Here is a 26733-nt window from a genome sequence, read left to right on the forward strand (position 1 = left end):
TAAGTAGATACTAATGTTGGGAATGTGTATGTCTTCCATGCTGACCTAAAGTTTTGTATTCTCATACTGTAAATTAATAAATAAAAAGCTATTTAAAAAAAGAAAATAGTCTGTGACTGATTATATTTTCTTTCATCCCACAAAAGAAATGATTCGTTGCTTTGATTGCTTTTACCCGAAATACTTGAGAAATTAGATATATTTTTGTTTTTTAAAAAATATGTTAATGACAATGATAATAACTGTAAACAAAAGGGATCTTTCTGTTTTTGAAATGTACTGAATGTATTTTGATGAGATTTATCACCAGTAGGGGGCTGTCTATGGGGAAATTGTCAGCCAACAAACTGATCTTAGGTTGATAAGTTGGAACAGCACATATCAGATGCTGTCATGGCTACATGATGAGAAAGAACCAGTCTGGGTATCTCTTGCTTCTCTTCCAACAGATTTAACGCCACTTACGGCTGATGAGTGTGACATCGTAAGGAAGGATGCAGTAACATTAATTTAAAAAATGACCTTTGTTTGCTCGTTATTGAGCTTTTACAGCGTGGCAGAAATTATTTTTAAATAAATACAATTTCTTCCACCTTTGGCTCATTAAATTTTTTTTAAGTGAAAGTCCAATTTATTTTATAATTGTAGAACTGTATCTTATTTTGGAAAAAATAATAGACGGAAGTTTTACTTTCTCAGTGACGCTGTGATGTAAACAACGACCATTACTTCCGGTTATGGCCGCAGGTATGGTTTTTCCTGATTTCTAAAGCGGTTTGCGGGAAATTAAATTGATTTTTGCACACTCTGTTTATTTCATATCACTAATTTTAGAACTAGTATCAGTTTTACGGATATTTTTATGTTTTTTGGTGCTGAGCGCGCTAACAGCTAACAGCTAGTTAAAAAAAACTGACTTGATAGCACATTGTTAAGCTAGTTACGTTTTTCTTGTTTCGACCGTATTTGCAGCAGTTTAAACGCAACTGTCCATTTCTCGCTGTAAACATCAATGCCCAGTAAGTATTCCTTTTTTAAAAATATCCTGCAGAGACTGATATGTTATTTGGTGCGGTGCAGCTTCAAGAGTCGGTGACCCACTCAGCTAAAACACATTTTGGTGCTAAGCTGACCTTTTTTTTTCGTAAAGCGAAAGGCTGGTTTCAGTTGCTTAATTTTTCCTTCTTGCGTGTTCTTACGTGTGCGTTTTCCAAAATGTTTTGGTATTGATTCATTATTTTATGATTTTTCTGTTGTCTTCAGCCCATTTTCAGCTTTGAAAACCTGAATTAAAATTTCAAAACACACCACAGAAAAGTAATGAAATTCTGGTATTATAATGTTCTATTTTTGTTAGGACCTCTACTCAAGGAAGTAAAGGAGACTTTCAAGCAGTGAACTTTGATGGTGATGGAGAGTGATGGATAACCCGACAGCAAATAAGAGCCACATTCCCTGTCCGTCTTGGATGGCCCAGAATGGCTGGTCAGCAGCTTCATCTCAGAACCCACTCGTCAACCTTCTCCCCACCTCCTATGAGCACATGCATGCACCCAATCAGAGTTGTACTAACAACTTGAACACTGTATCTTCCAGAAACAACCCTCACGCTGACATGTATAAAACCTGTCATATTGGCAGCATTCCATCATCCAGCTCGCTGTTTGCCACAGATATCCCAAATCTCTCTCAAGGTATTTCTTTTAGTCAGCAAAGCTCTAACCTTTCATCGATCATGGTATCAGCAAACCAAGGAAAAAATGTTACCCCACCAGCTCTTCGACAGTCAAACCAAGGACTTCAGCTTTGTGGGCCCCAGGATTTATCTGTTCTCTCATCCCACAATGCCTTCAAGACATTTCAAAATCCAGTATCCAGTCAGGGTTTGTCAAGTGGGATTCAAGGTCTACCCCCTCGCCTGCCGTCATGCAGACAACATCAAGCTGCTTTTGAAGGAGAAAATGTGGAGTCCGCTCAGGGTGCAGGAAACACTCAAAGCTACACCTCATCCACCTCTCAGGAGCAGCGTGAGTGGTTACCTTCATCACATTGCAGAGGTAAGCTGTAGCTGTATTACAATGTATTTTTTCACATCATATTAATGTAGGTATGCATGCAAGGTTGGATTTAAACTCGGTCCAAAGCAGTGTTTAGTATTTTAGTTGGTGCATTAGTTAAGCAGCTTACATAAATGCAAATAGTTGATTAAGTGTTAGGGTTTTGAGGGGTGTTGAATCATATTCTAGCTATCACAGGACAAAAGAACAACACTGTATGACAAAGCTAACAAATTAAATTCTTGAATATCTGATATTTAAGGAAAGCATGAAATTCAGAGATTAGGATTAAAATTTAAAGAGTTCAGTTTTGACTAAATCCTCAATTAATTTTTAGGTTTCAGATATATATATATATCGCAGTTGCCTCTAATAGATCCACCTTTTTTTTGTTTTTGTTTTTTTGGAAGTGTAGATGTTTTTTAAAGTCTTTTAGCTCTTCCTCACACAGTCTTTAAAAATGTAGCCAAAATGTAGATTATGTTATGTTAGACTGATCTAATTTGTCTGTTGTGGATTGTTATACTTAAAAAAATGCAAACTAAAAAGTTGACCTTGTTTCGCCTGTCTAAACAAGTGTTTGCAGAACTGTTTGACACTTTGTGTGTTTGTTTTTAACTTTACTGTCTTCTCTTCAGGAGCTGTGAATGACCCCGTCCCAAAAGCAGCTCTTCAAAGCAAAAACGCAAATAGATCTACTACGGTGAGGAAAATAACAGCAAATGCAGATGAAACTTCTGCTGTTTGATGGATGATTTGAAGATATTTGCATTTTTCGACACCTTTTTGCTTTTACAGCGGTTTATATTTTAAGTCACTTTTAACTGTAGCACTGCAGTATGAATCTTGCCTTTTAACCGACATCATGTTAAAGAGCCTTGGAGATTTTTGATGATTACTACTATAACTATTATATTTTGTCCTGTAAAGGTTTTATTATGTCTGCTTTCAGGCCAGCAGTGAAAAGCGGCGTTCGGATGTTTTACAGCAGCGCGCCGAGCTGCTTAAACAACTGGCAGAGATGGATAAACTTGTAAGTGTGTTATGGCATTTTTTAAAATAAAAAAGGTAATTGATGCTTTTAAATCGTTCTCAACAAACATAGTTGAAAGCCTGATAGCGCATCTCTGGTCAAAATTGTGCGCAGTACAACAACAAAAACTGTGAAGTGGTGGACACACCGATTAATTTGTTAACCAAGTAGTCGTGAACAGATGGGAACACGGTTTCTCCATGTACAATAAGTAGAATTACGAGAGTCTGTTATTGCTATTTGTGTTAACATACATCAATTTTGTCTCACATGTTGCAATATAAACTTAAGTTAGTTCCCCCTGCCCATAATGTCAACGTCTCCCAGACTGAAAGACGTGGTGTTTAATTTTCTTTCTTGCTAGAAAGTGTAATGATGAAGTTGATGTTTTCTCAAAGTCAAAATGTTTGCTGGGTTGTTATCTAGTATTAATACTTTAAAATACTTAAAGAAAATTCTACACCGTTGCTCCCTGCTTACTTCACTTTCCTCCTGTTAAGCTGAAAGCACTGCCATCAGATAACAGCAGCGATGGGCAGTCGTCAGATGATGAGCCACCTCAGTGTGAACAGACTGCTGCAAATTCAAAGGTAACTGCACAATAAATTATGCCTGCACATTCTTTGGGCTTTTCATATGCTGTGTGATTGTCAAGGTTGTTATCACATCACATGACTTTTTAATTATTGCTATTACAGTCGCGTAATTCAGCAAATGGTTCTTCACCTTCATACTATGACGAGGAAAATGATGCTTGTGATACGCCAGAGTCACCTGCAGAATCGCTGGTATTTACCTGCATTTTTTACTTTGTTTGTGATATTAAATTTTGCATGCTGATTATAGTATGTTGGATTTTATTGTTGTATTACATTATAAATTGTAAATTAACATTAATAATAAAAAGTGACCATAACCCCGTGTTTTGGGGAAACCGGAACGAACTTTTTTGAAGGGAAAAATGTTAGAGATTTTTAATTTGTTTATCTTTGTTTTTGTTGTTGTTTTTGTTTAATCTTAAGTCAAGGGAAAAAAAGATTTCTTTTATTTCTTTCAGAAAAAGGAAGTTGTTTCAGACATGTCAGGGGAGGACGATGATCAGGATTACTCACCAGGGAGTGATGAAGAGTTCAAAGAAGGTTCTTCAGATGAATCCAGTCATAGCGATCCAGAGTCCCCCGTGAGTGAAGAACCGCACCAAGAAGAGCAGAACTCAAAATCAGAAAATTCTTCAGGAAAGGATAAAGGAGTCACTCCTGTAAAGAGGAAACCTATGATTAGTCAGGCAGAAGCGTCACAAACGCCAGTGTTGCCAGCTGTAAAACGACCAAATTCAAAAGCTCGATTTTATGACAAGAAGAATTACTGCTTGTTTTGCTCCAAGCCGGTGTTAAAACTGTCACGGCATTTTGAGTCAATTCACAGTGACAAACCAGAGGTTGCAGCTGCATTCCAGTATCCCAAACAGTCCAAAGAAAGACAAAATATATGGAAAAAATTAACAAACGAAGGAAACTTTGCACATAATAAAAATGTTTTGAAAACAGGAGAGGGAACTCTTGTCGTACGACAAAGACCGAAAGTGCTTGGACAGGCCCGTGACTTTCTTCCTTGTCTTCACTGTCATGGTCTTTTTGTGAAGAGGAACCTATTCAAACACATGAGGACGTGCCCAGCGAAAAGCAAGATTGAAAAGGATTCAGGTATTGGGAAAAAGCGCATTGCATCAATGTGTGTGCTGGCAACTGTGGACTGTGAAGACCGTGGCATAAGTGATGTCGCTAGGAGCATTCTGAATGAAATGATATACGATGATGTGACGCGAGCTGTCATGGATGACAGGATTCTCTTGCAGTTTGGGGAATACATGTACAATCATTATGGCCGTGATGCGAAAAAGCACCCATATATAAGACAAAACCTTCGTCAGATAGCAAGACTTGTGCTTGAGGCTCAAAAAACGACCCCAATGAAGAAGCTGGAGGACTTCTTTCACCCTTCAAACTTCCAGCGTGTGGTGTCTGCAGTGAACGTCCTGGCAGGCTATGATTCAGAAACCAAAATTTACGCCGCTCCTTCCGTTGCAATCAAGCTTGGTCACAGCCTGCAGAAGACCTGCAGTATTGTTAAGGATAACGCGGTAAAGTCCGGTGATACAAAACAGGCAGAGGCTGCTAAAAACTTCCTCTCTGTGTACCAAAAGAAGTGGACTAAGCTTGTTTCTTCGGCCGCATTAAAAAGTCTCAGAGAAATTAAATCAAAACGAGCAAAGCAGATACCACTTGTTCAAGATACGAAGCGCTTGCATTTCCACTTGGAGAAGGTTCATACTACAGCTGAGAAGAATCTACGAGACAGTCTTTCTACAGAAAACTTTGTCGCTCTGGCCAGGGTCATGCTTGCCCGGATAATCCTCTTCAACAAGAGAAAGCCTCGAGAGGTCGCAACGATTCAGCTGACGGAATTCATGTCACGAACAAAGTCAGATCCGCCTGATGACTTGGACCCGTCTGTCACAGAGTTGGAAAAAACCATGTGTAGGTTCTTCACCAGAGTTGACGTACGTGGGGACTGCGGGAGAAAAGTCCCTGTTTTACTGAAGCCCTCATTTGAGTCGGCTCTGGAGCTTCTAGTGGATTCTCGTGAGGCATGTGGGATCACCAGTAAGAATCCCTTCGTCTTTGCCCGACCAAATGCTCTGTCTAACTACAGGGGGACAGATTGCCTTCAAGGATTTATCAAAGAATGTGGAGCTCAAAACTCTGAAGGTCTGACATCAAAAAATGTCCGCAAGCATTTTGCAAAAATGCTACAACTGATGAACCTGGATGAAAATGAAGCCAACCAAATTTTTGGGCCTAATAACAAAATCCAGATCCTGCGGCAGTGCAATGACTCCACACTGGATGATATTGAAATGGATTCTGAAGGTAATAAGGCTTATAAAAAGTAGGCCTACACTACATTAGACTAATTGGCACTGGTTCCTGACTCCCATCACTAGCTAGAAATATAAGAAAAAAGTAAGAAAGTTGGATATTTTTAACTGGTTAAAAAAAACGTACGCCATGAGCTACTCAGTTGTGATTGTTTGCAGAAGGCAACATGCTGAGTGAATTTATAAAGCTGGAGTCACTCAGTTAAGTTAAAAAAACAAGTGTGTGTAAATCCTGCAATTTATTTGAAGAAATGTGTGTATACGTGCGGGGATTTCTGAGAGAAAACATCTTTTTGTCTTTAATCCAGCTGACTCGTGGGATCATAGTGAAGGCAGACCAGCATCTCTTAATCAACAAAAACATGGGGGGAAAAGCAACAAATCTATCAGAGGTAATCATGGTGAACTTTAACAGACTTTCTCACGTTTCTTTTTCACTTTTAGCCAAAAAAAAAACAGGACAGAAAAAAATAATAAATGGCAGTTAAGTCATTAAAAAAATAGCAGGTCATGAAACAGTAAAAGAAGCAAAACATTTGTTAAGCTGTTGTGTTCAAAATGTTCCAAAAGAGGTGCGCTCGTTGGCTTTTTTGCTGTTGATAAACCTGAACCTAAAAAACATTCTCACTGTCATCATCTGTCAGATGAGTCTGTCCTCGATTATGCTCTCTGCATCCGTGAGTACGCTTGGGTCCAAGTGACTTAATATTCATGATAAGTTAAAAGGGTCTGTGCAGACAACCGTGTGCGTTGTGTTTTGTGACTGTGTAGACTCGTCCACAGGGAATTTCCATTACAGTGCAACAGTAACGTGACACAGAAAAAATCCAGATTACAACCAGCGAAAGTGAAAATGCACAAAACACAGTTTATGTTTGGATGTTTTACATTTTCAGTGGAAAACATGTTCTCAGGTTTAAAATGTTAATTCGAATCATTTTACTACTGTATTTAAATGTGCAAACATATTTCAACACATGGCTGAAATATGTTGGAGGTCACGAGAAAGATTTTAACGTGAAATGCATCCAGAAAAAGATTGTCTTACAGGGAATTGCAAACCTTTCTGAAACCTTACACCGTAACCTGATGTCCACCTCCCTTGAAATGTAACTGTAGTCTGGGTCAGTGCAGCCCACAACTCTTCTGATTGGCCAGCTCAGTACTGTTGATTCTTTCTATGCATTTACTGCTTAATATCTAAGCACGTTTGTAAATATGTAAATGTGTGCAAATTGCTCCAATATGAGATTTGACATCGACTGTATCAATAAATAAGGGAGAACTGAGTGATGGTGGAGGTGTAGCAGGAGAGGGTGCGATCCAGAGAGAATCTGTGGAAGAAAACCTGCCACCAAGCAGGTTGATTTCAGTCTGTTACCCCACTAATTGTCAGAGAGTTTAACTTGGTTCTGTTTCTAGAACAGAAACTCCAGACATTTCCTCTTCTCAGGATTAATGTGAGTTCTCTTTTTTTATTCTGTCAGGCTCCAAATGTACACCCAAACACGTATGGGGGGATGCTGAGGTTCGTGCTGTAGAAAAACACATGATGCGCTTCATTCAGGAGCACAAAGTGCCCCAGAAGGACGACTGCGTCAAGTGTCTTGAAGCTGAGGCAAAAGCACTGAGGAACCGCACGTGGAAAGGTCTAAAGAACTACGTCCGAAACAGGATCACAACTCTGAAAAGACAAAATGACTCTTCGCAGGATTCTCCGACCAGCTGCAAAAGGCCCAGAGAAGCAGAACCACAGCAAAGTACTGCATATTAGCTACAGCTATAGATGTGATACGTTGTTAAAGGCCAGACCTGTTTTTTTTTTTGTTGGTTTTTTTGGGGTGGGGGTTGTGAATTTCTTCAACAACCCTCTTTCCTTATTCTTTGCTATTCTTCCTTTGCTTATTCTTTACCTCCTTCTCTCACTCTTCGATCTCTCTGTTCAGCTTCTTTCTTTTTTTTTTTGGTATCTGTCTCTTTCACAAAGTCATGAGTGTCTTCCTCTATTAGAATGGCCAACAAAAGCTAATAATTGCCCACCACTTTAACAATACAAGTCTGTTCTTTTTATGATCACAGCAGTTTTCATCGTGGTGCTATTTCAAATAATCCATCTGATTTGTTGAATACTCACAGTTTTATGCTGTACCCTTAAATGCTGTTTTAGGGTACAGATTAGAATCATAGTTGTTGTAAATGTTGTATTTGCATGTCTGTGTATATGTGCTGGGATTTCTAAGGTGAACATAGACTTACTTACTTACTTATTTATTTATAGCGAGACAGCCTACGAGTGGACGACAAGCTGACTCACAGGATCACGTTGAAGGCTCTACTGCAGACAATGGAGAGGCACCTTTTAATCATCAAAAAGCACATGGAGAAACAAGAAGCTCCAGCAAGACTACACGTCCCAAATCTGTCAAATCAGGTGGACAAGCTAATAATGGTAGTCTTTAAGCCTGACACGGTATTTTTAGGTAATATTATGTTATGCTAGCTACTACCTGCTGCAGAGATGTTTTCATTACCAGACTTTCGGACTTAATTTCACTTACAGTTCAGTACATTAGTAGAATTCAGTTGATCTTTTAGACCTCCATGCCTCTTACTCTGTCATTGCGTGGCTAGCATTTTAGCCCAGGTTTTAGGGATATCTGCTTTTTATCAGTGCAAATTAAATAATTAGGTTTTATTTTTTGGTTCTGGGCTTGCATGCAGATCACAAGGAAGTTATCAGAAAAATATTTCTATACTCTCTGCCCAAGATGAATTTTAATGTCAGGATCATTGATTTCTTTTTTCTTCCTGACAGGTTCCTTTCATAAAACTAAACACACGTGGGAGGAGGCAGAGGTCCACGCTGTAGAAAGACACATGATGAGTTTCATTCAAGGCCACAAGGTGCCTCAGAAAGACGACTGCATAAAGTGTCTTGATGCTGAGCCAAGAGCGCTGAGAAACCGCACGTGGAAAGGTGTGAAGGACTACGTCAGAAACAGGATCACAACCCTACAAAGACAAAGCGGCTTCTCCCTGGATTCACCGAAAAGCAGGAAAAGGCCCAGAAAATCAGCAGAGCCACAACAGAGTACTGCACATTACTAACCGCTGTAGATTTGATATGATGTTGTTTTCTTCAACATTCCCTCTTAATTGACTTATCTCTTCCCATACTTTCCCCATTAAGATTTCCAGTAAAAATTAATAAAGTAATAATTTTCCTTATACGTATATATTTTTTGTCTTCAATACAGTGAGACAGTCTGCAGGTGGAGAACAAGCCAGTTCATGGGATCACAATGACTCCTATGCAGGTGGTGGAACAGAAATGTTTTATGATCAACAAGAACAGGAAGAAACAACAAGCTCCAGCAAAACGAGCAGATCTGTCAAATCCAGTGAGAAAGGTAATAATGGTCACCTTTAATATACTTCCTGTCTATTCATTTCTGTTTGCCTTTGGTTTAGATTGCCTTCATCAAAATAATGGGACCGTCACACAAACTTATAATAAATTAATAAAAATACAAGAGTCAAATTAATAGGCCAACCACCTTTTATGTGTTGCTGGTCCTGAACCTTACATCGTTCTTCCTCTGCCTCGTTCATCTTTGCCAATTTTTGGATTGTTAGCTTTTTACCACGATGAATGAAATAATCACATATTTTGTCAAACAATATTCAAACTATTTCACAAGTAAACCCACCAGCCTCTAGCAGCACAGTATATTAACACAATCTAGACATGGCGGTCCTACGTGCAGCATTTTAGGTTAAAAGAGCTCATGGAAAATAAACAAATGTAAACAAATAGTATCCAAAATGGAACAAGGTCTGTGTGTGGAGCATTTTCCTTATAGCCCTTCCAGTTCAATATTATATATTTCATAAAAAGTAAAGTAGTCATTTATATTTAACATCTAAAAATAAACGGGATAGGTGTACCCACTTCTTTGTTGGGCATGATGGATGCACTTTCTCAACAAGCAGTCATTAGCATCCAAATGAAACAGTAATTTGGTATTATCTATAAAAACAAGGTGAGCAGAAATACAGCAAATAATACATTCAGTTGCATGATAGAAGCATCTACAGATGGCCCCTGACAAAATCATAAAAAGAAATAACCATGAAAAAATAATATATTGTTATATGTTTTTTTTCCATCCTCATAGGTTTCCACCATAAAACTAAACACACGTGGGAGGAGACAGAGGTCCACGCTGTAGAAAGACACATGATGAGTTTCATTCGAGGCCACAAGGTGCCTCAGAAAGACGACTGCATCAGGTGTCTTGATGCTGAGCCAAGAGCGCTGAGAAACCGCACGTGGAAAGGTGTGAAGGACTACGTCAGAAACAGGATCACAACCCTGCAAAGACAAAGTGACTGTTTCCAAGATTCACCAAAAAGCAGGAAAAGGCCCAGAAAATCAGCGGGACAGCAGAGTACTGCACATTACCAACAGCTGTAGATTTGATATGATGTTAATACTCAAACCTGCAACATTTCACAGCCTTCAGCCGACTTATTGTTCTTTAATCTTTCTGTCCATTTGTATATCAGATGTGAGAATATCTTTCCATTATGGTTCTCAGTTTTTGTTTTCATGTTTTTTTTATGTTTTATTTTATCAAGTTTGTTTAACAGAGACTGTTCATACTGAAAAATTACTGTTTTATTCACATTTAGATAAAAGTTTTTTTATGGTGTTCCTGGGTACTGTGACCAATTTTGAATACAGTATCTGGTTACATTGGTTGGTATACTGGCACATGATGCTTTGTTAAAATAAATGTTCAACAGTAAAGTCTCAAAAATAATATTGTAGCTTTTTTTTTTTTTGGTCAGGGCGGCAAAACCTTGTATCTTGATGACACATTATTGTACACCGAGAGTGTACAGGAGTGGTAGGAAAATTAGTCATTCAGAATGTTTGAACTTGATCAAATATAAATATAAAATGTTTAGTAAAGTATCTTAATTTCTCAAAAAGAAAGTACTTGGTGACAGAACTGCACTGTTCATTCTTAACAGTAGCAGAGAGAGGCATGGTCAGTCTGACTCAGCACTCTGATATTAATATTATATTGCAACATTTAAAAAAGTAATGAAGCATTTAAGCACGTGTTTAGTATTGTAGCTTCTTGTTGGCTGACCTTGTTTCATTTACCATATATGTATTTAGTTAGTTTTCAGGTTTTCTGGGCATCTTCAGCTGTAAAGAATTGGCAGCTATTTTTAAATTATTTAAATAAATGTGCAATAATCTGAATTTCAGCACAGATGATATAGTATAGAAAACATTTTCATCTAGTCCCATTGTATAACTCCAAATTAGTAACCGAATTAAATATGTACGTTTTGGAGGCTTTTACTGTGAAAGGACATACGGAAACGTGAGACTTTCCGCTTCCATTCCAGTGAGTTTCAGGTGTATAACGGGAACCGGGGATGCTGGAGCTACTAACAAACGCTTACAAAACTACTATTATCGCATTCGTGCATTTTTCTACATTTTAATATAACGTAAAGCATTTCGCTTCCGGTGTAGAGGAGGCGAAAATGAGGACGCAAATGTTCAAGTGCTGCATGCGGAGCCCGCCGTTTCCTTTGATGTCCGAGGGTATTAAGTCTTTTATAACCGAATATCAATTTGTTTCTTGAGTCATTGGTGTTTTATCTCATCATGTTTGCTTATGTGTACTGTTACTGATCTGTTTCATGATCATTTAGATCCGGTGCTATCCGAAGGACAGCTAGCGGTTATGTAGACTCGACAGTTTCTGCTAAAATTTGCTTAAAAATCATAGAAACTGAACTTATAGCGAAAAATCTGTTTTTGAAAATGCAATATATTTCAAAATGTAGCATGTGTCAGTGGAGAGCGCAGGATCACATTACAACCCTCCTGAAATATTTTTCTGTTTTCTCTTCAGGTAACGCCTCCAAAGAGAAATACACCTATCAGTGATGGTTATGGAGCATGATGGACGTCCCCTCAGCCAATCAGAACCAGACACCCTGCCAGCCGTGGGCGGGTCAGAAGGACTGGTCCACAGCTTCACCTCCAAGACACCCCTTTAACCCTCTGCCCAGCTTTCAGCATCTCAACCTGATGTCTCCTTCTGATTACACTCCCTGCTACAACCACCTCCAGATGTCCAGCTCCAGCTTCCAGAGAGACTTCACTGCATTTTCACCCAATAACAACAATCCTCATAACAGCTTGTTACATGTTAATAACACCAACCACAGTGTGCAGCCAGTCATTCCTGATGTTTCAGCCACGATTCCAGCTGCACGCCGAGGAAGTAACATGAATGAAGACATTCGTCCTTGTGACACCCAATGGACATCACTTCATTCCCCTCACAACCCTTACCAAGCTGTAGCTCAACATTTCCAGCATCCCTACACACAGCAGGATTTAGTAAATGGACCTCAGTCACCACATCAAAATCATTTGCCCATTAGGCCTCCATTATATGGAAACGAGAGTCCACAGTGTATACCTCAGCCTGGATTCGAGGGAGCAAATGCCAGATCATCTGCTGTATTTACTCACAATCATGCCTCGCCCACCTCTCCCATCCAACAGCAGCCTCAGTGGACACTTCCAGCACACTCTGGAGGTGAGTTCATTTATTATTAATCAGATGTCATGTGCTGTAGTGTGAATAAAAATAGACCACTTATTACTATTCTGGATCTCCCCTTTCTCCCCAGAAAACATAAACCAGTTTGTTCCCACTGCAGCTGCACAGGTCAAAAGCTTCACACCTCAAGTGAGGAAACATCTAATATTAAATATGCATATATATAATTCTAATAATTTATAGCAAAATAATTTCTTAGTCTTTAAAACCCCATAAATTTAAGGAAGTTGTTTATAAGTTTCTAACATTATAAGCTAACTGAGGAACCTTTATTCTTTCAGAATCAGAAAATAGAGCTCGTGTTGACTCTGTTATCACCTGTGTGTCATCTTAGCTGTGAGAATGAGCTTTTACATTTCTTCTCTGCAGTCTCCTAACTCTGAATCTCGTTATGGTCTGGACCCAGAGCTCCTGCCTAGCGCTGTAAGTTCTTTTATCCTCTTACCTTTCTGTCATTTCCTAACTAACTCCTGTCTGCTCCTTTAAAGTGAAGAACAATTTTCTCTTCAACTTCTCTCAGGCTTTTAGTCTGAAGGACGATGCATGTTCTCTCTAATATGTCTAATGTCCATTAATGTAAAGTATCGTTAACTATTTCTGCTTTTTTCTTTTGCAGCTTAGTATTTATCCTTAATTCCATGCATTTACACGTATATGTCTTTCCTCTGAAATGTTAACATATTCTTGATTCCACCTCTTGTCTCTCTCTTGGCTTTAGGTGAAGGTGATGACGGAGGACAAGGCTGAGTGGGAGGGGAAGGTTTTTACCTCTGAGCCTTTTTCCAGTCTTCCTCCATTGGCAACTACTTCCTGTATCGTAGAGGACAGAGGTGAAAACACACAAAACTGTCTGTATTCCTAAATTTATTTTATCCAGCACTCTGGTTGCAGATGGCATATTCACCAGTGCATCACCATTACTTAAAACCTGCGTCCCATCTGTGATCCTCTGTGTGTTTATCTCTGTTGTAGGTAATGCAAGTCCTTTTGCCATCCGCTCCACTTCGTACTGTGTGCCCTGTGAGGGTCAGGCCGCTCTGCTTAGCCGTCTGCCGCTGGGCGCTCTGATCACCCCTCTGGTAAAACAAAGTGCTGAAGAGGTTAGTTTCTCGCTGCTCAGTTTGCTTCATATTCTGTTAAAAATGGAGATGAAGCTACAATACCGTTGCTACAATTAACTAATATGGCATTTAGATATTAGATGCATTAAATGTGTTTTTTGTTGCCTCTAGAGGCCTCTCCCACTGTGCAAAGAGACAGAGTGTGTTGTGGGCTGTGGCGGGTGTGGAGCTTCCATGTGTCCAGCGATGGGCTGGCAGGATTGTGGTCAAAGGTTTTACTGCCCCTTCTGTGGCAAACTCAGTGAAGGTAAGATTTAACAGAGCGAAGGTAAACTCACAAATACCAAAAATACAAAAAAAACCTAATTCGATTAAATTCAAATACAGTAAACTTTATCTATGCAGTAGTTATGTGGTCTAGGGCTGTTCGATATAACGATATATATCGGATGAAGATATAAAAACGTCTATCGTTTCATTTTACGCTATCGTTTGTTTCGTGGTGTCGCAAAATAAACTGTTTACGACAATATTTTTTCATGTTTTGATGGTCACTGTAGTGGCTATATTAATTTCTTAAAGTTCTCTCTTATATTTAATATAACCACACCAAGGACGGACAAGCGCCTGTTTTTATGCGTTGTGGTTAGCAACAACGACGGTAACAGCATCTCGTGTCCGCTTGTTTATGTTCCACATAAACCTTTCACAATAAAGCTCAAGATCCTGTTGAGACTTTTCAAAATAAACTGAATCACGTGAAAGAGCAGATTATTTACGGATGAGAAGTAAAAAAGAGCCGCCAGGTGCTAAAAAATAAACCTTAGACTCAAACGTTAGAACAGGCTTTTCCCCGCAGCACGCCGTGTAATAAATACTCACAAAGAAAACGGCGGCCGTTAAAACTTATGTCTAAAAATGTATTGTTTCATGCATCAGTTAAACACTCGACTCCAGCTACACGACGCCCAGCTGGAAACACTTCCCGCAAGTTGAGCTGCCCGAGATTCACAGAATTTACAGAAAATGTTACATTTTTGTAATTTATATCATTATCGGGACGATAGAATTGTTATATCGGGATATGAGATTTTGGTCATATCGCACAGCCCTAATGTGGTCTGTACAAACACTGAGGTCAGTCGTGTATTCCAGGGGTCGAGCTCAATAATAAAGGAGGCAGAACATTTGTAGTCATTGTCCCAAGGCTCTGGCCCTTTAACTCCTTGCTTTCACTTTAAATTAAATTAAATTTGTACTGTCTTTTGTTTCCTTTAATAGTTTGTTTTTTAGCAACTTTTTCTACACTGTACTGTTTATTAACAGAAAAATATTTTGTGTCTTTTTGACCTGAAGACTTTATGGATTTATGGAGCGTACTTGTTTGAGTAAAAATACTTAAAATATTGGTGGAATGAAGACAAGTAAGAAGTTTAAAAGCCATTTCAGTGTATTGAACTGCTGTGGACAAACTGAGTGTAGTTTGTTGTATTTTGCTGCAGTTTGTCTGTCTTCTCTTGTGTTTCAGTACCATGGCAGCACTACCAGCCTACCAATGGTGTGAACGGGGTTCGGGTCGATAAGGAGAAGAGGCCTGAACTCAGCACGGGGTCATATGAAATCCTCAATTCTCAGAAGGTTACCCATTTACAGTTTGGTTTGCACGTTGATGATCATTAGCTGATCTTGAAAACAGGCTTTGTGAAATTTAAGTACAACTGTGACACGCTTGTCATATTGTTTCAGGGGGAAGCTGCTGCACTCCTTCTAGCCATAGATGTGTCTGTCTCAGCACTGAGAGGAGGCCACTTGGAATTCGTAACACAACAAATACAAATGCTGCTTAACTCTATGAACAGGTAAAACAGTGTTCAGTAATATTCCTGTGCAATTTTGATAAATCCCGGTTTGTCTTTAAGGTTTCATCCGGTGTGTTTAGGGAGGATGGTGATGCTTTAGATGTCCGTGTTGGTTTGATGACGTATGACAGCAGGATCCACCTCTACGACCTCAGTCCTGAACTGTCCCGCCCACACATGCTGGTCATCACAGAGACAGAAGACCTGCAGCTTCCTGTGAGGGAGGGACTTCTGGTGCCCCTCAAAGACTGTATCAGCAGCATCGACAGGTAGCAGAGATGCTAACAGTTTTTTCAGATGTATTTTGAAGAGTCTGTATGACGAACTGATGCAGTGGTGCTACTTTGTTCATATCAGTGTTTCATGTTTCACTCTTTCAAGTAATATTCTATCTTTTATTGGTAGCAAAGCAGGCAATCAGCACAGGCAACCACAACGTTTGAGGTCCATGTTGACTAAGAGCTGTGGAATTTGGCACATTTGTCATAGTTACTCCCCTGATCTCATTCAGTGGCCTTGACCACTGTGGTGCCACAAATGCTGCAGTCACTATAGTGAAAACGCTGGCTGGAGACTATACTAATTGCAAATGTATGCAATGAACCTGCAATCGTGTTGCCTTTGAAATGATTGCTTCAAACACAGGTACCAGGTGTGCGACCATGTGGGGTCAAGCTGGCATTTACATGCAGGCTGTTTCTGATAATGCAGCAATTAACTTGACCCATCACAAACAGGCGAACTCTGTCTTATTTCCATTTTATTTCTCACCTTTCCTCGTTTACAAAAATTAAACTCATGAGCTGCTTATATGGCTTAATAAGGTAGATAATAGCCCTATTACCCTAATAACCCTAACCCATGGTAGTCATGTTTTTAGGAAAACAATGCTAGTATGCTAATTGCCACAAAACCCTGGCAGGCAGGCGGTTAGGTGTCATTTACATTCAAGTTTGTTAATGCACTTAGTTAGGAAGTCACCCAGGAATTTCAAATTGATACCATAAGTGCATCTACTAGGAGGCTGATTGGTAGCACTTGCAGGTGCCACTGTGTTTAAAGTCTGATGTAAGTTTAGTCTTGTCTTGATGTCTTTCATGAGTTTCACAATCTGTTTGTCTCTGTTCTTCATGCAGCGTGTTACAACTCGTTCCTCAGTTCAACACAGAAGGAACTGACTCCGGTGGAGTTCCCATGGAGCTGCCTGTCAAAGCAGGACTTGCTGTACTACAGGTTTGGCATAACTGCACTAAACTTCATTAGGCTAAATGTCACAATTAAAGGTTTTTCTTTGTGCGATGTGGCTGCAATAAATATTGATAAAATCATAATTGACTGTATTACAAACTAGGGTCTGGGTTGTCCTGGCAAGCTGCTGATCTTCCATACTACCTCTCTGATAGAGACTGGACACACAAGCTCAGGCTTCTTTGGCACCAACAAACCAAAGGTAGACTATCTCAGTGCTATAAGGTGTAAACACCTGTGGGTACTAGGGTCGCAATGTAACCGTTGAACTCATCCTTTGGCAAATGACCCCCCTCCATATGTAAATTTCTTTCTCCTTCCACAGTCCATCTTTCAGCCATCAGAACAGGCCGTGTCAGTGGTCAAGGAGTGCGTCGGTCAGGGATGTGGTGTTCATCTGTTTGTCCTCTCTCACCAAGATGTGGGTGGGGCTTGGCCAGGCGACATTCCATATTTGACAGGTGGAGCTCTGCACACTTACAGCCACCTCCAGGTAAATCAGCAGCTTTTCCTACTGCTTCACTGAGAATTCCACAAATTAAATGGTTAAAATCCTGGATGTTGAATAATACTGAATAAAGTGATGGTTGTAAACACCGCAACATCAAACATGGTATATTTATAACCATGAAGGTTGTCACATGGGAGATACAGTAACAAAAAATGACACTACACTAAAGTCCAGCTTAATTTAAAGCCTACAGCCTGCAGTTAGTTATCCTAATGGGGCGACAAATTACATTCTGCTTCACTCTTACAAATCTTGTTTAAAATGTGTGTAAATACATGTGACAAATGGGGCTTTTTAAACCAAGAATAAAAACAGGAGGTCTAGATTCTTACCAGGGTTTTAATAGTTTTGCAATTTTCATTAGTTTTTATTTTTATTTAGTTTTGACTTCAGATTTTCAATTTTATATCAGTTTTAATTAGTTTTTACCAATTGTTTGCTAGTTTAGTTTAGTTTTTATTTTTTTGAAAATCCTTAGTTTCAGTTTAGTTTTGATTAGTTTCAGTTATAGTTTTAGTTGTGTTTGCAATAATTAAGTGTAACAAAATCCCAGTTTCATCATATCAGTCATTCTCTTCTGCTCATCCTTGGGTATGTTGCTATTCCAGCTACCATACTGCACCCTGGACAGGTCGCCTGTCTGTCGCAGGGCTAACATGCAGAGACAGACAACTCACATTCCCACCTATGGGTTCTTTAAATAAATAAATAAAGGCAGATGAACAACCATTGATACCAGGCAACTATAAAATGTATATCTTGGCCCCAATGAGACTATTAACTCTCGCAGCATCGGGTGTTCGTAATTTTGGTTCAAGTGAATTGATAAACTTTTTGAAGGCAATTGACTCACAGTTGTGTAGATATCCCCGTCCTGTTGTCTCGGGATGCTTCACGCTGCCTTGCCTGGGGTTAGCTTCTGTTTTCTGGGGATGAGGGTTGAGTGTGCTCCCTTACCTTCTCAAGGTAAGCTAGGTTATCCTTCTTGTGTGAGCTTTTTAACTGCACTTTAAGGTTTGTGGGATTTTTTTCCCTTTAGAAATGTCCCTCATAATTTGTCTGTTTCCACTACAAGACACTTGCTTTATCCAAAACACAGTCATATTCAAAGTAATCCCAAATTGGACTCTGGCGCTTTCTTCCGACTTTTCCTGACATGATTCTGCGCGTGGACGGAGCAGCGACACAGACGACTCGACTAACGTGCTGCCACCTGCTGGCATAATTAGACAGCAAGAAAAAAATCTGGAAACTAAACTCCATTTTCACCCTTGACTCTTGTATGACACGCACACATCAATGAAAACTAAACACATTTTTGCTATAAATTCAGTTAATTTTAGTTAGTTTTGTGAACACTCATTCCAGTTTTAGTTAGTTTTCCTTTTTTTGTTTTTATTTTTATTTCCGTTAACGAAAATGTTTTTTCACTTCTAGTTTTCGTTATTTCGTTAGTTTTCGTTAACGATAATAACCTTGATTCTTACATCAGCGGACAAGCAGATGGAGCTAGAAAAAAGCCATCCGGAGAAAATTAAAGAGGCCATCAGATTTATCAGTACTGCAGGAGGTCTTTTATCTGTATCTGTATAATGACGATTTGGAAAATGTTTTGTGAGGTCTGGTTGTAAACTGGTATTTTTTTATATGCTCCACAGGGAGAATTGGACAGAGAGCGTTTCAGCACTGATCTAAAGAGGACTGTAGAGACGCACACAGGCTACAAGGCTGAGCTCAGGATATTTGTCAGCAAAGGTGAGATTTATTTCTTAGTTAAGATTTTGCAGGGAGTGCTCTGCAGAAATGCTTCCATTACTTGTACGCGTCTCACTAGATTTACGCGTGTCCGGCTGTTACGGGCTGTTTGTTCCCGGTTCTAACCCTGGACGTGTCACCTTGGCCACCCTCGACACGTGGACCACACTGGCTGTGGAGCTCGCACACACCAGAGCTCTGGATGAGACGAGGGGCGTAGCCATACAGGTGGGTCTGTCATTTAAATCCATTATAGTGACAATTTTAAAGCTTTTTTGCTGATGTAGTTTACAAATAAGGTGATATCGATGTATCGATGAAACGGTAACTGCACATACTGGGAACCAGTTTACATGTTAGCTGTACACTAAACCTGTTTTTTTTCCTTTTGTCCTGTGTGTCAGGTTGTTTTATCTTACACCCTCCAGACAGGAGACCGGAGGACCAGGGTTCACACTCTGACCCTGCGGTGCTCACGTCAGCTACAGGACACCTTTCGTCACTACCAGGCCCAAACACTACTCACCTTCTACTGCAAGAAGAGTAAGGAGTTTGCACTGTTCACGGGTAGACTGTTAGAGCTGTCTTTGATCTTTTCTAACTTTATAACAATATGAATTATATTGTGTGACAAAATCTACCTACACACAAGTTAAAGGAAGGAGTCCTGCTGGGATTTCAGCTCTACTTTCATGTAATATGAAGACTCAGAGAGCTGCAGCCTTCTGTCACTATATTAGTATTATTATCACAATACTTAACGCACGATACGATATTATTGCAATTTTTTAAAATATTTTGCGATATTCAGATTCTGTACATAAAGGTAAACTTTATCAATATTCATTTTATCTAATATCAAAGTCTCACACTCAGTCTTTCTCTCATTTCAGTTTTATTGTTGACAAACTGAACGGTTTGTATTACAGTCTAGTCCAACTTAACTGAATCAACCATCTGGTACAATTATAGCTATTCTGAACTATTTATGAAATTTATGAAAACTATGCAGCCCATTCAGCAACTGAAGAATTTGAAAGTAAATTAAAACAAAATATAATTTTACATTAAATAAAAAAGTTTTAAACTTAATTAAAATAAAACATGTCTTAAATTAAAATAAGTAAACTGTCATGTTTATTGCTGCCATAAAAAAAAGTTAAACACATTTGGACAGTGAAGGAATGTCAGGATTCTTGCTCAGAAAAAGGATCAACATGCTCTGAAGTCAGAGCACAAAAACTTTTTTGTAACAAAATATCGATTTCTGCTGTCCCTGTATCGATACATTATTAGCAAACAAAATATCACGATACTACACAGTATCGATTTTTTTCCCCCACCCCTATCACTCGGTAAACAGAACAGGAGCAGAGCAGAGAGCAACACCAAGGAAACGAAAGTCAGCTTAAACAGCTTTCTGCTTTTTAAGACGAATAAATAACTAAATCCTTAAAGTGAACAAATATTCAAATACTAAAATATTTAGGTGAGTCAATCCTAAACATGATGAAAATTGCATGAAAACCTGAAATGAATCAATATACAATCATCTGCGCTCAATAATCTGTAATATTTTTTAATATTATTATTATTAATAAAAATATGACGTCATTAAAACCACCTGTCTCGTGCTATTAATCATCCGTTTGCTAGTTATATTTTGTAAGTCTGTGCAATAGTAAGTTTATCTCTTTAAAAGTTTATTGGTGCAGCTTTACAGTCTCTCATGTGGCCCCTTGGTAAAATTATTTACTCGCCCCTGTAAAGTGACTGCATTTACACTGAGGTCTGAATGAAGCTTGATGTAAAGATTCTGAGGTATTGATGTTGTCTTTTCTTCTTTTAATAAAGGCACCAACATCCCCATAAATATTGACATCTGAAGCTACCAAATGATATTCAAATGATGCCTTCGTTCTGTCTGGTCAGTGTACTGTGCAGTACAGGAGCGCCCCCTGCAGGAGCTGAGGGAGGAGCTGCAGACGGAGGTTACGGAAGCGCTGGCGTCCTATCGAAAACACTGCTGCTCTGCTTCAGTGTCCGCGGGGCAGGTGAGAACATTGCGCACACATGTACGTCAATGCCGCTGTTTATGGTTTTATTATATTGCACGTAGTTGAATTGTTTTGAATCTTGCTGACCATACGTACTGCACTGTGTGCGTCCTGTAGCTGGTTCTTCCTCAGTATCTGCGAGCTCTTCCTGTTTACATCAACAGCCTGAGGAAGAGTGAAGTGCTGCTGCCAGGCTTGAGGAGCTCCATCCATCAGCGCCTGCAGCGGCGCTGCCAGGTGCTGCGCATGGACACCTGCAGCACTGCCACACACTTCTACCCTCTGCTGCTGCCTCTGGTCAGTGCCATCAACACATGGGAGTTTGTCTTACATGTCTTTATTCCGTTAAATAAGGGTGTTCTTGATCAGAGTGACACTAATATGTCAGGATAAAGTTGCGATGAAGTAACTTCAAAATAGTGTCAGATGCTCATTCTGATGAAGCAGAGAGAAATGGTTAGAATTTATGCTCACATGTCGTGTTGAGATATTCTAAAAGCAAGAAGAATTTATTTTTATGGTACAATAAGCATCACTAGCTGTATTAAAAATTACTTTATTTATTTTTAATTGTATCATTACCGTGATTTTTAAATATATATTTAAATGCAGTGAGGTTTTAGCAGAAAAACTGGCTGCACAGTTTAGGCTACGTCCACACGTACCCGGGTATTTTTGAAAACTCAGATTTTTCTATGCGTTTGCACCTTTCGTCCACACGTAAACGGCTTTTTTGGTCAATGAAAACGGAGATTTTTAAAAACTCCAGCCAGGGTGGATATTTTTGAAAACATTTACGTGTGGACGAGAAAAACGGAGAAAACGCAGCATCAAAGGTGTGCGCAGTTTTTGACGCCACACTGTGCGCCACGTTATTGTTTCGGTGAAATGAATTTCTACAATACTGTTACTGTTAATTGTCTCTGCAGTGTTTAAATGCTTACATATACACACACAGTTACTGTCCCTCCACACATACGACTCGGTTCTGCTTCTATGCCCCAGCTTTGTTTACTTTTTCCCACCGAGGCTTCTAGACTTCTGATTGGCCAACATTTCTGCACGGTTAGGAATATATCGCCACCTGTTGCTTTGGCATGTTCCTAGCAGCGTTTTTCTTCATTTCTGCCTTTACGTGTGGACGGGATTATTTTTTAAAACGAAAACGGAAAATCTCAGTTTTCAAAAATACCCGTGTACGTGTGGACGTAGCCTTAAATTCTCATTCATAAAACGAAAGGAGAAAGAGAAAGGATTGATTTCCTGTTACATGTAGCAAACTATTGTCTATTTTAAGAACAGAGTGCAGTCACAGCCCGGCAGCACAGGCCACGGTGCTGATGAGTCATTGACAAACTAGTATTTCTCTAGCCCTGCATTAGTGGTGAACTTTGACCTCTTTTTCCATTGAACAAGTCAGCATAGAGATTGCGCTTAAAATAGCAACGCTATGTATTTAGTAAGTGATTGCTCCCTTTAAATAGTCACCATTAGCTTAGCCTTTGCACCATTGGACAGTTCCACTTGTGCCATTTGGAGCTTTGAAGACTTTTACTAAATTCAGCTTTTCACTCCTCCGTCACCTGCAGCCTTTATCAACTGACGGCTCCAACCCTCCGAAACCAGAGGAGGCACTGCGCTGCTCTGCAGCTAGCCTGGAGCCCAGAGGTCTTTATTTGGTTCATACACCCCTCACGCTGCTGCTATGGGTGGGCACCCAAGTCCCAGCATGCACACTGGTTGAGCTCTTCAACACCAGCTGTTTTTCATCCCTGCCCTCTGGAGAGGTGAGGATTGAGGAAAGATATGGATGCATGGAAGAGATCATGTCAGATTTTAGTGGTATTTAAATTTTCTTTCTTTATGATGATAAATATATTTATTACTTTACTGTAAATAAACTGTGATCACTATAATAACTGATTTACAGAGCAGAGCTTTGTTATTTTGATGGAAAGGGTCACAGAAGTCTACCATAATGTAATTTCTGCTTTCATTTTTGATGTACTCATTAAAATGAGTCATATTTAATAACATTACATTTTCAAAAACAGCTTAATTATAATAACATATACACAGAAAACACTATGCATTTACGAGGGCATGGAGATAAAAGAGAAGAGACACACCGTACGGTCGCTTCCCACGTCAACACCACATGAATCGGATGAATGATTTATTTTCTGCAGTTACAGCAGAGACTAAAGCGCTGCGGTCGTCGTGCCTAAACAGGCAAACATGAACTAAAGGCACTGAAGCTGGCTGCTTATTTGAGTGAAATTAAATGTATCAAGGGAGGTTGCTGCAGAGGCAATTCACTGTTTTATTTCATTCTGACCGCTGAACCCTCGCTGAACCCCCTGCCCCCCTGGACACTAAAATTACCGTCAACATTTCAGCTAGTTTTATAGTTGGGCAATATTTCTCCCATGGAGGTGATCACAAGTCAAAAACCTCTGAGCGTGCAGCTTTCTAATCCTGCAACCACCTCACAGAGAGTGAAGAATGGGGTATCTGTTATAAGAGCACAGAGAAGATGAATAGAGATGCACACTGTGTGGTCACTTTCCAGTGGAGCAGCACATAAAGCAGAGATTTTTTAGCCCATTGTGACCATGGAGGCCATTAAAGCAAAGCAGCCACCGTGTTAAAAAATGCCATTCAGTGTAACATAAATGCTTGTCTAACCAGAGCTCACAGCATAATCATCTGGGTTGGGATGCACGCTCAATAATCCGAGTAAAACTCAGGAAAGTTGATTCTGTTTATCTGCAGCGCTTTCACTCATCCGAGTGACTTCTTCAGTCTCAGCTGACTGCGGGTTTCACGGCCTTTTAAACAGTACAGCTGCATAACAACCGAGACTATCACCACTGACTAACAATGAGCCGTGAGCTCAGTCTCTTTAAACGTAGACTTTCCCTTCAATTCAGAGTTATTGAATCACATGACAGAGAAAACAAGTCGAAAAAACTCCACACAGAAGGGCCCAGCTGTAACTTTAAATGTATGATTTAGTGTCTTTTCTGATAATTGAACTTGTCTGGACTCCACTAAAGAACCACCTAAGTTTCCTGATGAAATCCTGAAAAATGAGCGTCGTCCACACCAGGGTGCAGCTGCTTCACTCTATAAAACTTAGTGGCCACAGATGCACTCCAGGACCTTGAGGGAGGATTCAGCAGTGTCATGTTGGATGTTAGGAGTAAGATAGACCACTGATGCTGCGAGCACTGTTTCTGACAGTCCTGCTTGTTTATTTAAAGGTGCACTAGCTCACCATCAGTGTTAGTGAGCCTTTAGGTCATATTTCAACATTCAGCCAGTGGTGGAAAATATCCAGTTTGCATGACTGAATTAACAAACAGTAAGGTCATCATCCTGTAATCATTTTAATATGTGTGTGTGGGGGAGGGAGTTTAACTGTCCTACTCTGTTGAGTCAGTAGATGTTAGTCAAAAGTGGCCAGAGTAAAAAAACAAAACACAAAATCCCATAAAATTGTTAAATCTCAGCTCTTTTAGTAAAAAAAAAGAAGGTAAAAAAAAGATTTTAAGTACATAAAGTGATGATTGCTTTTGTTTGTAACAAAGTGCTATAAAAACACACCTATGAAAATGTCATCCACAAAGCAGTTTATGTGGATGAGAAGTTCTTTTAAAAAAAATCTTTTTCAGGTTTCTTTTTAATTTTTGTTCCGTTTTTTCCTCCAGACCAAGCTGCCAGTTCTGGAAAACCATCTGTCCATCGGTATCCGATCCCTGATCAACACACTGAACTCAGGGACATCGTGCACCCGCAAGGTGAGCGGCTGTGTCGACTGCAGCCGAAGGCTGAGTTTATTTGTTTAGACAGCATCACCCCAGTATGATGACCTTATGTTACACATCTGCTGTCATCTCAGCGAGTTCAGTCCACATCTGTTCCCAGCTCTCATTTGAGCTATAAACCTGCACGCTGAGATACACTGCTTCTTTCAGGAATGGTGATGCCGTTTTGTACAGAATCAGTCAGTAGGCAACCGTTTTGTAGGGGCTTATTTATTATCTGGAACATAAACTCCTCTGGAGAAGGTGAGTTATGTATCAGCTGCGAGCTGAAATCTTGCAAGAAAGTTTCCCTGCAGAGCCCGATGCCTTCTTCACAGTAGCACCCTGTGATTTCAGGTCATAGACAGAGACAAGGTTAGCTGCAGAAACTCGTGTTTTGAGTCTTGGTGTGTATATGTAATGCAGCTGTGTACAGATTAGCACGACTTAAGACCGGAGACGCTTTCGAAAGCGTAACCTCCTGCGTATCGTTCTTTTTCAGCTGTGGGTGGTAAAGCAGGGCGACAGTTGCGAGGAGGCTCTGCAGCGCCACCTCGTGGAAGACAAGAGCCCCAATGGAGGCGCGTCCTACGCAGACTTCCTCTACCATCTCCACGTCAACTCTGTCCGCCTGCTGCAGTGACACACACACATATTTTCAGATGTGGATACAATGTCTTTAACACAAGAGGAAACCACAGAGTATCCACCTCAAACACCAATCACAGGAGGAACAAAGCTCTCATACAGTAATGTAATCGAGTAATGAGGAAAGTCTATAGTCAGATATATAAGGAATACATGGAGACATTTCAAATGATGCAATATTTGATCTGTTCAAGGACTGCTGTGATATTATTTATGTTTGTGTGACTGTTCATTTATTCCTCTATCGTGGAAAGTCTCTAATCTTTGCCTGAGATTTTTGTGTACGTGTGTCTCAGTGTGTGTGCGATGCCCAGAATGTGTTTCTGTGTGAGAAATATGTCCAATAAATAAATGAACTCAGTCAAGAAGGGAAGTTTCAGGTGTCATCTTACAGTAGCAGATTCATTTGTGACTCAGGAAGCCAAAGGGGCAACTGTCTAATGAGTCCACGTGGCTGATAACATTAATTCGCAGCAATTATGTTGCTACAAGCAACACTCAAGCATGTTGCTGAAGCATGGGCGAAGGGCTGCGGGGGGCACGTGTAGTTTGACTCACTCTGTGAGGTTGTAGTTGAGCCCTGGGTGCTAAATATTGAAAAAAAATGTTTCAGGTTTCTTTCATAAAGTGCATTGGACCAACAAACTATGGTGGTGTTACTGCAAAGAATACGAGAACAACAGAGTTTTCTCAAAAAACAGCGAATATAAACCTTGTGATTTGGGTGAAACTACACAGTGTCATAGAATTACTGAAGGTATTGTCTTCATATATTTTGGGAACTGTAAATTTACCTCGTCCACGAGACATTCTTTGAAATATCTGAGATTACTTATTTCAGACCAACACCTCTTGTAATCTCTTCTTGTGAGGAAAGGTTTTATTGACAGTGCTTAAGTAGAAAGAGGTGCTTATTTTAAAATAACCTATGAAGATTTGATCTCATAACGACAGAGTTTAAAAGGTCAGTGCTGTAATATTATTTGTCCTGCAGCGAATGGTTTCTTTCAGAGGTAATCTGATTACCAGCAGCCATCTGGGCCTGCATCAAACTCTGTCTCATTCTTAGTCCTCGTGTCTCTGATCTCACAGCTT

At 39.8% G+C, this 26733-nt stretch overlaps 2 protein-coding genes across 6 annotated transcripts; both read left to right on the top strand.

Annotated features, from left to right (window-relative positions):
- The first annotated feature begins 669 nt into the window (after window positions 1-669).
- LOC146506298 (uncharacterized) lies at window positions 670-10854 on the top strand. 4 transcript variants are annotated; one of them, XM_085179107.1, is made up of 13 exons: window positions 670-747; window positions 1358-2057; window positions 2693-2760; window positions 3010-3090; window positions 3591-3680; window positions 3789-3878; window positions 4148-6020; window positions 6337-6420; window positions 7516-7788; window positions 8307-8477; window positions 8844-9119; window positions 9286-9438; window positions 10207-10854. In XM_085179107.1, the coding sequence occupies exons 2-13, from the start codon at window positions 1421-1423 to the stop codon at window positions 10503-10505; spliced, it is 4095 nt and encodes a 1364-aa protein (XP_085035233.1). In that variant the 5' UTR covers window positions 670-747; window positions 1358-1420; the 3' UTR covers window positions 10506-10854. The 4 variants fall into 4 exon arrangements, with proteins under 4 accessions (XP_085035233.1, XP_085035236.1, XP_085035235.1 ...); XM_085179110.1 differs by having other exon boundaries at window positions 8307-8459; XM_085179109.1 differs by having other exon boundaries at window positions 2696-2760.
- A 100-nt stretch (window positions 10855-10954) lies between these two features.
- LOC146506299 (protein transport protein Sec24C) lies at window positions 10955-26006 on the top strand. 2 transcript variants are annotated; one of them, XM_085179111.1, is made up of 21 exons: window positions 10955-11657; window positions 11971-12666; window positions 12761-12819; window positions 13060-13113; window positions 13409-13520; window positions 13663-13790; window positions 13923-14058; window positions 15280-15389; window positions 15498-15610; window positions 15691-15879; window positions 16747-16843; window positions 16962-17060; window positions 17184-17351; window positions 19028-19124; window positions 19204-19352; window positions 19529-19667; window positions 21057-21178; window positions 21299-21478; window positions 22771-23023; window positions 24895-24984; window positions 25493-26006. In XM_085179111.1, exons 2-21 carry the CDS (start codon window positions 12018-12020, stop codon window positions 25741-25743), a joined length of 3195 nt encoding a protein of 1064 aa, XP_085035237.1. In that variant the 5' UTR covers window positions 10955-11657; window positions 11971-12017; the 3' UTR covers window positions 25744-26006. The 2 variants fall into 2 exon arrangements, with proteins under 2 accessions (XP_085035237.1, XP_085035238.1); XM_085179112.1 differs by having other exon boundaries at window positions 22771-22968.
- The last annotated feature ends 727 nt before the right edge of the window (window positions 26007-26733 follow it).

This window comes from Neolamprologus multifasciatus, chromosome 12 (assembly GCF_963576455.1).
Source record: "Neolamprologus multifasciatus chromosome 12, fNeoMul1.2, whole genome shotgun sequence".
Classification (NCBI taxonomy): Eukaryota; Metazoa; Chordata; class Actinopteri; order Cichliformes; family Cichlidae; genus Neolamprologus; species Neolamprologus multifasciatus.